The sequence below is a fragment of the Pholcus phalangioides genome, unplaced genomic scaffold (assembly GCF_987345545.1).
Source record: "Pholcus phalangioides strain wild (caught in Gottingen) unplaced genomic scaffold, Ppha-v1.0 ptg000008l_1, whole genome shotgun sequence".
In the NCBI taxonomy this organism is placed as follows: Eukaryota; Metazoa; Arthropoda; class Arachnida; order Araneae; family Pholcidae; genus Pholcus; species Pholcus phalangioides.
This window is the reverse complement of record NW_028301601.1, coordinates 48,808,948-48,823,912: the sequence shown is the minus strand read 5'-3', so window position 1 is coordinate 48,823,912 and position 14,965 is coordinate 48,808,948. Positions and strand designations below refer to the sequence as shown.

The 14,965-nt window shown below is 38.3% G+C and overlaps 1 protein-coding gene across 2 annotated transcripts in view; it reads left to right on the top strand.

Moving 5' to 3' along the window:
* LOC149084430 (uncharacterized) overlaps positions 1–14,965 on the top strand; it is a 244,429-nt gene that overhangs the window by 193,515 nt on the left and 35,949 nt on the right. For both annotated transcript variants that reach the window (XM_089234822.1, XM_089234821.1), the window contains 3 exons: positions 5,905–6,006; positions 12,157–12,263; positions 13,804–13,986. In XM_089234822.1, coding sequence (XP_089090948.1) covers positions 5,905–6,006; positions 12,157–12,263; positions 13,804–13,986 — 392 coding nt within the window. The remainder of the gene's footprint in view (positions 1–5,904; positions 6,007–12,156; positions 12,264–13,803; positions 13,987–14,965) is intronic.

Below are 14,965 nucleotides of genomic sequence, written 5' to 3'. Positions count from 1 at the left end.
ACGGGTGAAAATTTATAATTCATCAAACAAACGAATATTTTTGACAAATATGTGACTAGAATATGTTTAAGCAAGACAATTGTGACCGAGTCATGGAAAAAAAGATCTTAGTCCTCTTGATTTCAAAAGGTGAAGTAAACCTCATTGAAAATAACGGAGAAAACAGAAAATTTTATAAAAAATAAAGTTAGGACGGAAAAAATTACGGAAATAGCCCGTAAAATACAGGTCATATGGTCACGCCATACATACAAGTTTCTGGCAGCGACAGAAATACCGAATATCTGGCCTGCGGACTGAAAAGTTTGTGCATCACTGATATAGGCGATGAACTGAAAACGTTTATCAATATTCGTTTGTTATTCACTGTGTGTGTGTGTGTGTGTGTGTGTGTGTGTGTGTGTGTGTGTGTGTGTGTGTGTGTGTGAAGGAGAGAGAGAAAGAGATATATATATATGCCAATATAATAATGTTAGAGGGCTCAGACTTTTCGAAATGCTAAAAAAATTTAGATTTTTCAAGATTGTGTGGACAATCAAAAGAATCAACAAACAAATATGAACCAATAAAAATGATTTCAATAATTTTAATAAATTTAACCGGAAATTTAAATTCCTGGAAGATCAGGACTAGAAAGTTCTAAACAAGGAAGTCATTCCGGATATTATTATGCAACGTCGGACTTCATATATACACAGATTTGGATAAAAAAAAAATTATACTGGTTTTTTTTTTGCTTAAAATCCGCGAATTATACATAAAAAAATCATTGTAATTTGTGTGGATTATACAGGGTACCATGTAAGTGCTAGCACAGCCTTTATCTCATCAACCATCCGTCGTGCAAGGGTATGATTTCGATTCAAAAAATGCAACAGGAGTTCAAATCTTACCCTGTACCAATTTGAGAATGAAAGGACAGTGTGTAACAAAATAAAAAAAAAATCTAAATTTTTATACGGTCCCCTAGTGCTTTAACTTCCAATTCGAAAGATATGGAAGAATCTGCCACCAGAACTAGTATGCGTCTCCTGCGCAAGATTTGTTTCCGCTATTGAACATTTTTCCCTGGCTCCGTGTGTGAAGTGCTTTCCCTTCTGACTATTATATTTCTATAATTATTTTTATTATTCATTATTAGTTTATATTATTATTCAAAACAATTTTCTAAGTTATTTATATTTCAAAAAGCATGGTCCTTATAACAGTATTCTATCTGCCACTCATCTACGAAACAGTTTCAATGCCATTAGTTTACAAAAACGCAGAGATTATTTGCTCGTTATTTTTTTCAAGAAACTGTTGACTTACCAAATTGATTGCATACCCATTCTTAACGAAATCTGTTTCAATATTGAGTGCCACAATACAAGATCTAGTTGCTTATTTGCCGTCAAATCATTCAATACTTATATTGGTAATTACTGTGCTGTAAACAGATTTTCCGAATTTTATAATGAGCTCACTCGACATCTGGATATTTTTCATTCGTCTGTTAGCGACTCTAGAAGATTTTTGCTGTGATTGCGTTGTATTTTATATTTTTGTTATTTGTCTTTTGCGTTCTTTATCATGTAGTCGTATTTTCTATACAGTGCTAATTTTTATTTTTACTGCAAGCTATAATTGAGTTTAAACCTGTAGTTTTGTATTTTAAATTACAAAAAAAATATATATATATAAATTACTTTCCTTTAGAGATGAAGTACATTTCCTGCCTTCTGCGGTTAATGTGAATGAATAAAAACATTTTATGTAATTGCTTATGTCCTTTAAGACTAGCGGTTATAGGATAGCCATAAGAGTGGACGCCTTGTATATGTACAGTATACTGTAATTAATGTCTATTCACTGCACAGGGTGTCCTGTAAGTGCTAGTGAGGCATGCATCTCATCAATCGTCCATCTCAGAGGTATACTTCCAATTTAGAAAAATGTTCAAAAGAATTACAAAAATTACCCTGTGCCAGTTTTGAGAGTGAAAATACTGTTGCGGATAATTTTTCAGAAGACTTCGAGATTGCAAAACAAGAAACAGTTCGACGGACAAACACAGATTTATTTACAGAACAGCAATTTGTACACGTATTTGCAGGCTAATCAGAGAGCTATCAACTTTCTCGCAAAGTTTAAACACGACTCACTGAATCTCCTTGTTCCTCTCTGAGCCGTCTAGCCTGCCATGTTGTGAGCGCCACGGTATTTATAACCCCGGAGAACCTTCGAGAAAAAGAACATTCCACAAGATTCTATTTTACAGTTTCGACAGCGCCACCATACGGACTGTCTGGAGGGGCGTTGAATCATTGTTTGGGGGGGGGGGGACTTTCCAGATTTTTCTCTACACGCCCTGCCAGTTGTTCTCCACCAATCACAGTCCTCTCCGCCAAACCGAAACCGGTATCAACCGATTTCGATATTTCTATCATATTTCTTTCTAGAGCCATCAAACGAATCGCGTCATCTATCGTCGATAGTTCGTAACATTGCCCCTCTCTTAGAATTGTTCGTCCCGACAATTCAGTCCTTAAATCGGCGGGTTGTCCCTGCGGTAAGAGGCCAGTCTGTTGAAGTGGACCTCCTTGCACTTCGAGGATGGCGTCTTCTGGATCCGAGCTACGACGTCGTTCAGTCTCTTCACGACTCTGTAGGGTCCTTCCCATGACGTCTGAAGTTTCGGACACAATCCTTTCCGGCGCTTCGGGTTCCAGAGCCAGACGAGGTCCCCTTCCTTGAAGTGGGCTCCTTCCATGAGATGTGGCCCTCGCATCGTAGCGGTTCTTCATCTTTTCGGAGCCGATGCTGATCCTGTGTCTGGCGATTCGATGCATGTCCTCGAGGCGCTCCTGGAGTCCCTGGACGTGTTCCTCCGGTGGAAGAGCAGCATCTATCGGTCGCCGGAACATCAGATCACCTGGCTGGCGAAGGTCCTCTCTCATCAGCGATGACGAGTATCCGGTGCTCTCGTGGACGGTCCTCGGCAACGGTCGCAGGATGTTCGGGGCGATTCCTTTGCGGATGACGCAGGCGTCGCAATTCTTGCACCACTCGTTCACATCAGTCCTGGATTTGTCCGAACAGAATCGTTCACGGACCTTCTGGAGAGTCTTAATCACGCCGAAATGTCCACCGGTTGGGCTTTCATGCAATTCTTTCAGCACTTCTTTCACACGGCTCCTTGGCAGGACGAGTTGCCACCGGAACGTCTTTCCATCCTCCGACTCCCATCTGCGGTATAGCACGTCATTTCTCATCTCCAGAGAGTCCCATAGCGCCCAGTATCTCTTGGTCGTCGGACTGGAAGACGCGACGTCTTGCCATGTTGGTTTACTCCCGGTGGATTCCTTCAACTCCCTGATCGGTCGTATGTCGGGATCTTCTAGCTGGGCATTCCTGGTGTTCTCGTCGCTCCAAGGCTCGTCACTTGAGACGTTATCTGTCTCACTATAGGGGTAACCGGTCCGCACTCCTCTTCTGCCTTGGGGCAACGACGACGGTTCTGTGGACCCGGTCCTCTCGTCAGGGCGTCGGCATCTCCATGTGCTTTTTCTCTACGAAGCTGGATCGTCCTCTTCATGCCATCTGACCTTCGTGAGAGAACAGTTCCGGTCCTGCCATTGGTCTTCTTTGCATCGGCGATGCACTCTTTTTCCGCCTTTGGAATGCCCATCATTTTCCTTGGAGGTAAATCGTCACGACCACATCCGAGCAGGACGATACGCTCCTTCGGAGTGTGCAACTGATCATTCCTCATATCCAAGGAAAATCCGTATCTCCTCAAGAAGTCCACTCCGATGATGCACGGATCCTTTATGTCTGCCACGAAGACGGTGTGTTGGTAGGTGGCCGTGGCGAACTTCAGTGAGACTTCCAATTTTACGCGCACCGTCATTTTCTCACCCGTGACTGACTGCAGCGTCAACGATGGTGGCACGTAGAGAAGTCGTTGCTGGAATATCCGAGCCAGGTCCGTCCTGACGATGCTCACGTTGGCTCCGGTGTCGATGACCATCCTGCACGGCAGTCCATCAATCTCGCCTCTTACGTGGAGTCCGTGGTCTCCTCCGTGCAGCTGTGAGACGTGGTACGTCTCTAGCCCTGACGCCAGCAATGGAGGTGGTGACATCTTCTTTGACGGCAGCGGTGACGTCGTCTTTGACGGCAGCAATGGACGTGTTGACGGATGCGCTCGTAGCCTCTATCCTGTCATTCACGGCAGCAATGGAGACGGAGCCATCTTTCATGGCTGAGCTCGTTGACTGGAACTTCTCTTCCATGCCTGATTTCATCTGGCCCATCACAGCCATCAGTTGGTTCAGCTGTTCTCGCATTTCATTCATGTCCATTCTCCTCGTTTTCATGCAAGTCTTGAATTATCCCACTTCTGACACCAAATTGTTGCGGATAATTTTTCACAAGACTTCGGATTGCAAAAACAAGAAGCGGTTCGACTGACAAACACAGATTTATTTACAGAACAGCAATTTACACGTATTGCAAGCTAATCAGAGAGCTATCAACTTTCTCGCAACGTTTAAACACAACTGACTGAATCTCCTTGTGCCTCTTTGAGCCTCTCTAGCCTGTCTAGCCTGCCACCTTGTGAGCGCCACGGTATTTATAACCCCGGAGAAACTTCAAGAAAAAAAACATTCCACAAGATTCTATTTTACAGTTTCGGCAGCGCCACCATACGGACTGCCTGGAGGGGCGGGACTTTCTACATTTTTCTTTACACGCCCTGCCAGTTCTTCACCAATCACAGTCCTTTCCGCCAAACCAAAACCGGTATCAACCGATTTCGATATTTCTGAGAGCCATCAAACGAATCGCGTCATCTATCGTCGATAGTTCGTAACAATACAATGTGTCAAAATATCTAAATTTTTACACGGTCCCCTTGTTCTCTAACTTCCAATTAGAAAGTTGTTGCCCTGTGTTTCCTGAGGCCTACAGAAAAAATTCTGTGTTTTTAACAAGAGGAGGGTCCGAAGGTGTCATCCTCAAAAAATTGGCACATAAGAATAAAAAACTCGTGGTGAAATGCAATTATTAAAGCCACAAAAAATTATTAAAATTGGCAACAATTGGCTACTCATCATCTCTAGCGCTCCTTGCAGACATCAATAAAAACTTTCCCCTCCTTTCTCCAGCTTTTTTCCTTAGAAACTGAAGTTTTTTTGTTTCTCTTTTTTTTTTCCTTCTCGGTCTGTGCTGTATGTAATCTTGCGTTATTTGAATAACGACGCTCCAATGATTGCAGGGTTTTTAATTTCATTCTTGGCCTCTATTGGCGTTCAAATATTAATATTTGAACTTTTTTTTGAAAAAGTATAATTAATATAAATTCCGCCGGAGAATTTTATATTTTTGCGTATATTTAAATGAGTGAAAATTAGTGGTAATTTTTTCGACACTTTTTGAGGATGACACCTTTGGAATCTTTCCTTTAAGTACAATATTCGCTAAGATAATTGAATTCATAAATCGGAAATAAGTTATGAAATAACAGCAAAAACTAACAGACAACGCTCCTTTCCCTAATTTATGCTGTCCTTTCCCTACTTTTGTTCGATTTTCGAATTCGAATACCTCAGCAAATAGTGCACCTAGATACTTGGAATTTCTAGTCATTCGCCTCGGGGAGACTGGGAAACACTTTTCTAATTGGAAGTTAAAGGATCGGGGATAGTATAAAAATTAAGTTTTTGTATTCTGTGACACACTATATTTTCACACTCAAAATTGGCACAGGGTAATTTTTGAAATCCTTTTGAGCATTTTTATAATTGGAACTATACCTCTACGACGGACGGTTGATGGTTAGGCCGTATTAGCGCTTACAGAACACCCTGTATATTAATAAATGGATTTATTTATATATAATGGATATTTCTCATTCAGGTCATGACATGGCATGCCCAGAAGAATACCAATGGAACATTCAGTGGTCAATGACGGGTGTAAGAGCTTTCGACACCAAACGGTGCCCTGATGGTTACACTGGTAACTAACGGTTCTCTATTTCTTTCTCATCAAATATTACACTTCTGACACCAAGAAGGAATTATAATTTACCGGCATTATTGAGGAAATATAATGAATACAGTCATTTTATGTATGCTCATTGCCATTAGATTACATTCGAAACCGAGAGACTGCTTGAAGCGTGAATGGCTTCTTATAGGGAATTCTTTCGGTTGTGATGCGTTCGAGTGGTCATATTAGCGCCTTCTGTCCTTCAAAACTGCAAGTAGTGGGTCCTCTGGGTATTAAAGATTTTGCCGAGAAATCTGCCTGTTTAAACAAAACAAAGTTCGAAATTCTTTTTTGGTATCGTAGTTTTATATAATACATCCTCGGCTTATGAAACTAACGAAGCACTTACGTCTGACAGATTCAACTAATTTTTGCTTCATGAATATCTTTATGGTACAGCAATTGAAAATCGCTCCAGAGGATAATGTTCAAAGTTTAATGAGTAATATTGAATTATAAAATTCTCAATGAAACTTTAAAGGGTAGCCGAAAGATCAAAATCTTGCATTATTTAAACGCTTAATGCGTGGCTCAGCCGATGCTGCGGTATTTTCTACGAGAACATTTTGCCACTGATAATTTTGCTTTATGCAGCTTATTAAGCCGGAAATTACATGGTAAATTATTCGGATACCTTCTTAACCCTTTATAAAGCCGTATAAAGTATTCTTCCCAACAAATTCACATCAATATTTAAATAATGTCCATGGTAAGCCATTTTACCACCTCCCATTAGTTATCTCAGCATAATTTTAGGAACTACAAAAAATTAATTTATCTAAATAATTGCTTTAATTAACTAGTTTTTAAAATTAATTTTATCTAATAAGTTAAGTGTATTTCTTTTCTTAAATCAATATCAATTCCAAAAATATTTTAATACACCAAAACTAGAAAAAATTACCCTATAATGGGATAAAGAGGGCAGTATTTTCTTGAAATTTCTACAGTTGTAGACCGGTGAAAGAGTAGGAAAATTTCGCAAATCGGCGGAAATCAGAGAAATACAGCCAATCCCGCTTATAACGTTCCCATTTAGAACGTTAATGAAACTAGAATGCCTACTAAATTTTATACATTCAAAACAGACGCTTTTTTTTAATAACAGAAAATCTGATCCGACCTATGTCCGTGGACGCTCAAAGGGTTGGCCAGATCTGTCTTTTACAAACTCACTGGATATCTTGGCGAAAGTTCTCTGGTCAATAAGGATAGAAGATTCGTTTAGTTTGAACGATATATGAACATATTCGAACAGGGTTTCGAAATACATAATTTAAATAGGATTTTTGCCGGCATATTTTTATTTGGCCGTGAAAGAGGGGTTTTACTGTACTAGGCTGACTCATTCATCATCCTTAAACAAAAGTGTGACCTCATTGTTCCCTTACCCTGCTGTTTTTTTCGACGATTATGTGTCATTTGAAGGAGCAAACCCGTGTTTTGTTCAAAGATGGAGGACGACGCTTCCACTCTCTTTTATACACATGGCAGTTTTATCGTTTTCCACCGCATTACCCACATATAATCGAAAAGAAAAACATTATATATATATATATATATATATATATATATATATATTTGATATATATATATATATATATATCAAAATCAATCTTCTTTAGAGAAAGAAAGATGCGATTTTTTTTAACTTTAACGGCCGTATTCACACACGCCGACAGAGTTTAAACTACAATCGTAGGTTAAAAGGATTAGAGATCGACACGGATTGGTATAAGAATCCTAAATTTTACTAATCCGTGTCGATCTTCAATCCTTTCACCTGCGTATCTAGTTCAAACTCTGTCAGTGAATACGGCCGTAAGAGACTTAATTTTTCGAAAATGTCTCTAGCCATTGCAAATTTTGGAATAGGGACCTCCGTTGCTTTCTTAGATATGTTTCCGCCATCTTCGTGAGAAAATCCAATGAGTGTGTGACTTTATTTTCTACTTCTTCACCAAACGTCTGCGTCAGTAAGTCAACCACAATTTTTTTTTTTCTAAGGGGTAAACAAGCCTATGAAATTCGTTGTTTCGACATTGTGAAAAATATTACCAGGCTACATTTTGATTAGAGCTGGGAATCGATTAAAATTTTTAACTGGTTAATCAAAAAGTTTGATTTTTCGTAACTATATAATATTAGCTGATCGTATAAAAATATTTCTTAGGCCGGGATTACATTATAAAATATTTCTCTAAAAGTTCTTTTATAAAATTTGAAAAATTCAACGAGTAAGATTATGGGGTGAATTTACTCAAATGTAAACTATGAGCTTTATTGGCTGAATTTTTCAAGTTTTATAAAAGTTTTAGAAAAGTACAGTTGTAAAACTTTAAAAATTCAACCAATAAGCACATCAATTACATGCGCTGGAAAATAACCGATTCGCTTATCGGTTGCGTTACTTAGGTTTTATAAATGAACTTATAAATAAAACTTTTATAGTGTAATCCCAGCCTTATTCATTTCGTACACCTATTCGTTAGTTTTAAATAAATATAAGGATAAATTAAAGAAGAATATTCAAGGCTGCCCGCATGAAACAATTTAAGATGCTGAACGTTATTTGTCAAATCTTGGAGTTTCTTCATTTGGATCTTGTTATTTAAGTCAAGTTATTTTAGGTTAATCAATGATTTCGAAACTAGTTCCAATCTTCATACTGTTGCTGGTTTTCCTAGAAACTCTTGCTGGATAGTACTTGTTGGGAGAGGAACTGATGCTTCCAAAATACAAGGGCCACAACAGGCAAACTTTCTTTCTTTATTTCAAACCGAGCACAACTCAGGTCCATCACTATCTATGGGCGATTTACTACCTAGTGAGTTTACAACAGGCAAACTGCCTAACCAAGTGGCTGAAAATAAAAATGGCTGCAAAAATATATACCGCACACGAAAACTGTTGATTTCACGGTGGAGACAATAAATTATGGTCTTGTCTTCTGAAACACCCGTCAAACTCAATTTGAAAATGAAATTTCTGTATCACCAATTTTCATTAAATATACATGTATTCCCCAAATACCGAAAAGTTTGATTATTACATTGATTCAAATATTTTTAAATATGGTCACTCATCTAAAATGTTATGTTTGACTGACTGGCTAAAATAGGACTTTGTAGAAGGTTACGGGTGTCTTGTAAATACGCCCTTGTGTGCTCCGTGGAGGGTACGAGCTGGGGTCTCCAACTCCCCAGCGCGACCCAACCCGCAAGGGTAAAAGGCTTATATCCCGGGAGGGACAGAGCCTGGGTCGTGTCTGGTCTGTTGGGGTCTCCAACTGGAAATTTGGAATTTTGAGTTTGATGTGAGGTGAAAAAGTGTATGAATGTAAGTGTTGTGTATGTGAAAAATGTTATGCACGGGGAACATAATTTAAGACATCTAAAATTGGTTTGGTCAAATAAAAATATATATCAAGCTAAATTACAAACTTTTCTGCAAACTTTAATCGAATTGATCGAGTTAATTAACTCAACTTAAAGTTTTAACTGCGATTAACAATTGGTCGATTAAACGATCCGATTAATCGGACCAGCCCTAATTTTGATAAATGAACAATAACGCTAGGGAGATATGAATCTTCAACACATTTTACCTGAAAATAAACTAGGATGTCAGCACTCCAGCTTTTAAATATTCCGTATGTGGAGGAATTTTTAATTACCCCTCATAAACACATAAACTTTAGTTTCCTGAGGAGTGTTCCTTCATTGCATCTGCTATTCGATGATTAAGTCATCTAAGATCCGGTATAAAAAACTCTAGCTGCCAACGGAAAGATAAGAAACAGTGTTTGTGGAACTGGTAAAATGGTACATCCATAATTTGCTAATGATACATCTATATAAATTGATTTAATTATATGTTATAAATTTCATAAGCGGACTCAAACCAACACTTTTAACTCAAAGTAAAGTACGCAATCACAATGTTCATCAATACTTAATCTCATTTTGACGGCACAATGCGACCACACCCTCCGCACCTGGTCAAGTCCGCGACCCTGAAGGAAATGATTACATTGGATAACAAACCGCCATCAATTCACAATTTCTCGATCGATAGTCAAGCCATATACAATTCACGCCGCTTAATGTGATCGCATCGGGACTTCCGACAACAATAACCTATTCATAACTAAATCCCGGTTGTAAGTTCGATGATTCGTAAGTTCGATGATGGCAGCGGGAGACACAATTACGTTTTTTCTTTCTCACAAAACGCGTTTTAAAATGTTGAATCGTGACGGAATTTTTTATATACGTTTTTATTCTTAACACTTTTAGACACTGGCGCCATAAATGTGTGGGTTGCTTTTTTTCTCACTGTAGAATATTTGTCTTTTGAACTCATGGAGTGAAGCCCTGATTTAAATTATCGTTGAAGTTCTTAATGGAAAATATGATGAACTTTGAGAGCTTTCATCAGGGAGAAGCACTCAAAATCGAACAAACATGGGATTTTTAAAATGACATCTAGAAAAAAGTGTCTCCGGCAAAAATGTGATTTGTTGCAAAAAATTTAGCAATAAAATTCTAGAAAAAATTGTATATGAAGATGAATGTACCTTGCATCATCTTGGTTGAAAAAATTCAACGAAGTAAATTATTTCCTCAGAAAAAAAAAATTTAAAAATAAAGAATTGTGCTGGAAAAATGTATTTTTTTGTGTTTCAGAAATGCAAAAGGATTTTTAAAATTTCAAAAAATGAATGCTCGGGTCTGAAAGGGTCATACAAATCCCCCACCCCCGTTTTTTTAAACTAAAATCTTGTTTTTATTCAGAAATTATGAGGAGTTAGAATGGAACTGCCTAATGTACATTACAAATCACGATACTTGATGTACGTCATTTACCGTATAGATCCCTTGTGAAAGTTTTTCGGCCGAGGATCTATGAATGTGGTCAACTGAAAGAAACTGACCAAGACCTGAAGAAAGGGACTTCATTTTACCCTACACATGCCCTCATTAGGGGAAAACCACTGCAAAAGCAGTGCTTTACGTCACTTGTATATAATTGCTGTATCTGTGCGTTGTTTTTTTCCTATTTAATGTAATGTGATTATTATCCTTGTAGTCCGAGCCCCATTGGGGGGATAAGCTGAAATTGCCCGACGCCGGAAGTGCATGAACCGTTTTTGGTTTGGAAAAAACAAAGGAAAAGAAAGTGTTTTAGGTACATGGGTCCATATTACTGCCCTATTTGGACATAATGAAAATTGTACGGGGGGGGGGGGAACTTGAGTACGCGAATTTTCATCTAAGAAGAAGCCTTTGAAGATGACTACTGCAGTAATGACATAAGATATAGAATCGCCCTTGCTAAACAAGGATTGCTAACGAACAAAAGCTTGCCGATTAAACTACGAAAACGCCGGAATAAGGTATAATGTGTGGTTTATTGCACTATACGGATCAGAGACCTGGACCCTGAACAAGAGAGAAGCGAAATGATTGGAAGCACTGGGGATGTGGTGCTGGAGGCGCACGGAGCGCATAAGCTGGACATTGAAAAGGTCAAATTCACAAGCATTAACACAAGTTGGAGAGAATGACCAAATCCTGGAAAGGATAAAATATAGGCGCTTACATTGATTGGGACATGTTCTCCGTCACGGCGGATTGCTGCGAGATATAATGGAGGCAGGACTGAAGGAAAAAAGCCCAGGGGTAGGCCCAGAGTTACCTGGATCTTGACGCTCCTAAATGACGCAGAATGTACCAGCTATAACCAACTAAAGAACAAAGCCCAAGACAGAGATGAGTGGCGGCTGCTCAGCATTTTGATGATGAAGGAAGGCTTCCGACCTTCCACAGTCTTGCAGTGTGATAACGATAACGCATCGGGGGGGGGGGGGGAAGAGTCTAGTTCAACTTCAAAATATGCAAAAAGAAAAAAAAAAAATTCGGTGAAAAATAATTGATTACGTAAACCGAAATCGTAATAACTATATACGAATGTTTTCTCCATGTTATGATATTGGTACGTTCAGTATATAGCGAAAGTTATAAAAATACTCGAATGATAACATTATCACCGATTTCAATAAGCAGCGTCTGCTGTACTATAATGATGAATCATGCAACTGCATCTATTTTCTAGGTTGGATGACGAGAGAATGCGGTGTAGATAATGAAGACGGAGCGATGTGGATGGAGCCAGATTTTTCATACTGCTTGACCGATACTGTAATCGCCATCCGGAAACAGGTCTGATACAATAGATCTTGCCATTAAAGAATAAAATATCCTACTGTGTAGTCGCGGTCAGTGGTCTTAGCAAAAAAAAAAGGTGTTGCAAAAGTGAAAATCCCCGGAAAGAAAACTTTTCGTCTCAATTCATTTTGGTCATTTATTTCTAGACTGGCTAATTTGACGTACTTGTAATTATACAGGGTAGTTCCATATTTCCCTTGCCACATTTTACTGACGAACTCTTTATCCTAGAGGTATACTTAAATTTAGAAAAAAAGCATGCAAATAACGTGTAGAACTCAGATACGCCATTTTATGTTGCTAGAGGACGTATAGTTATTGAAATACGGAAATTAAGTTTTCATACGCGGACACCCTGTCCTCAAAAAACCGAATCAGAAAGTTGTTACCCTGGGTCCACAACAAAATAATTCCGCGTGCCCTAGTATAATGTGTCCATAGAGATATTTGAATTAAAATATCGGAGAAAATTCGGGAAGGAACGGCATAAACGAGGGCAAGAAGCGTTGCCTATTAATTTATGCTGTTCTTTCCGAACTTTTTTCTCCGGTATTTGAAGCGATATTAGACTCGAGCAAATCTCGTAGCGCTGGCTCTTTAAAGAGTACTTCGTGGCGTTCGTGGTTGTTACTTATCTTTTGAAACCATATAGATTGGAAAAGATTTCACACACACACGAGTTTCTCAAACTTGCGTAAATTTATTCAAGAGAAATTAAAATGGGTTTTTTTTGTCATCCGTCTCACTATATTTCAAAATAGGTTTCTTCTTATAAATTTTTAATACGGAGTCTAGTATTGATAAACCCAACCCGCAAAAAGTGTTTTTTAAACGACTACTGCACTAATCTGTGACGAATTGGTAATGAGGTGCGTTAATGTCTCGCAATGTTTACGGATGAACCTTGTTTTGGGACCTTGTTTAAAGGTCAAAAATAAACATGGAATATATATATATATACCATCAAATTCGAAAATGGTTGTTTTGAGTCATACCTCAGTGAAAGCAATCCGAAATATTTCTCGTGAATAGATAATAAGCCTATATCGTGAATAGAAGATATACGTCTGCAACATCAAAACACTAGACCAGTGTCTCCTAAAATGGGTAATATTGTGGGGATTATTATTATAATTTTTGTAAAAAGCATGTTTTGGGCCAATTTAGCCTGTATAATCAATCGAGCGAGTAGTTTCTTCTTGTTACAGCCACGAGGCTGAGGCGTCCCCAGTCAGTTCGCTCTGGATTGTCGACATGTATAGTTAGTTCTCAATTTTCTCCGTGTATGTTTCTTTTCCTTAATACTTGTAATGCCGTATTTAGTTATGGATTAAAATGTTTAATACGTTCGCGAGTCGCTCATTTCTTTTTTTCCACATAATCGGCAATATTGCTACAATATCACCCCCTGGTGGGTGATGGATATATGGTTATATTCTCCCCCCCAGGTCCGAGGGGGGAGAATATAATCGAGGTTTAGTGCATTTTTTGTTACTTCAAATGGTTTTGAAATCTGGTGTTGAAATCATTTCAGTTAATGAGCTTACGAATGGGATACCGAATGCAGAAAGTTCAAGCTATTCTATCGGATGTGCTACAATACATCAAAGACGACTCGAAATCCTTCTGGCTCTCGAAATCAGATTCAATCGTCGAAGTACTCTTTGACATTGTGAACATTGGTGTACATGAGAATTATCCAGAGGATACTTGGAAGGTAAATCGATAACATTCTGGTTTTATACTAGTATGATTTAAAAAAAAAAAAATCTATAACTTAAAGAGTGCCGCGCCCCCTCCGATGCTTCAAGATGTCGATTTTTCAGAAATCACTAAGAGAAGATATATTTCATTTAATTACAAATCAAATGTCAAAGAAATTGAGAATCGGTTGATTGGTTCTTTCAAAATAACAGAAAGAATCGATGAATAACAGTGCAAAAGCATTAAAGAAACAATTTTTGAACGTCTCTTATGTTTTTGCATCTCATCTGCTTGCGTTACAATTAGTGTTCACCAATAGATGCAGTGTTCAGCATCTAGATGCTGATTTAGGCATAAAAATCAAATTTTACTCCTAAGAATTTCGTTGGTTAAGGTAATTGTTTTTCACAGAGTTATTTCTCACTGAAAAAAAATAATACCCCTCTTTTCAAAAAATTACTCCTTAAAATTTTGATTTTCTATAAGTTTTATATTTTCAAGTAACAATGATAACGATCATGCATTCTACAACAAAAATTGCTTTTTTACACGTTTCCTATCACTCTTCGAAGTTTTTCACATCAGTTTCAGGTCACTGTCTCATTTACAAATTCTGGCTTGAAAGTCGTCGTTTGTTTAAGTTTCACTCCAACGTTTGTCCAACATTACCAAACCACACATGCACCTCGTCCATATTCCCCTCCGGAACCTCTAACGAATTGGTACATGTTGGAATGTGCGTGTAAATGTACCGAAACCTGTGTGACGTGAAGTTTGTTTCTGTGTAATGCTTGTTATGTGTAGTGGTGCCATCTGCAACTAGTTTTCCTAACTATGAGTGAAGCGTAATGATTGAATAATTTATCGTTGTAGACCTGTTGTTCTCTGGTTGTTCAGACGGTTTGTCCAACACTACTGATTGGCATCTTCAGTAGAAATTTCTACCATTTTTCTCCTACAGATACTAACCACTGATGTTGGAGAAACCTCAA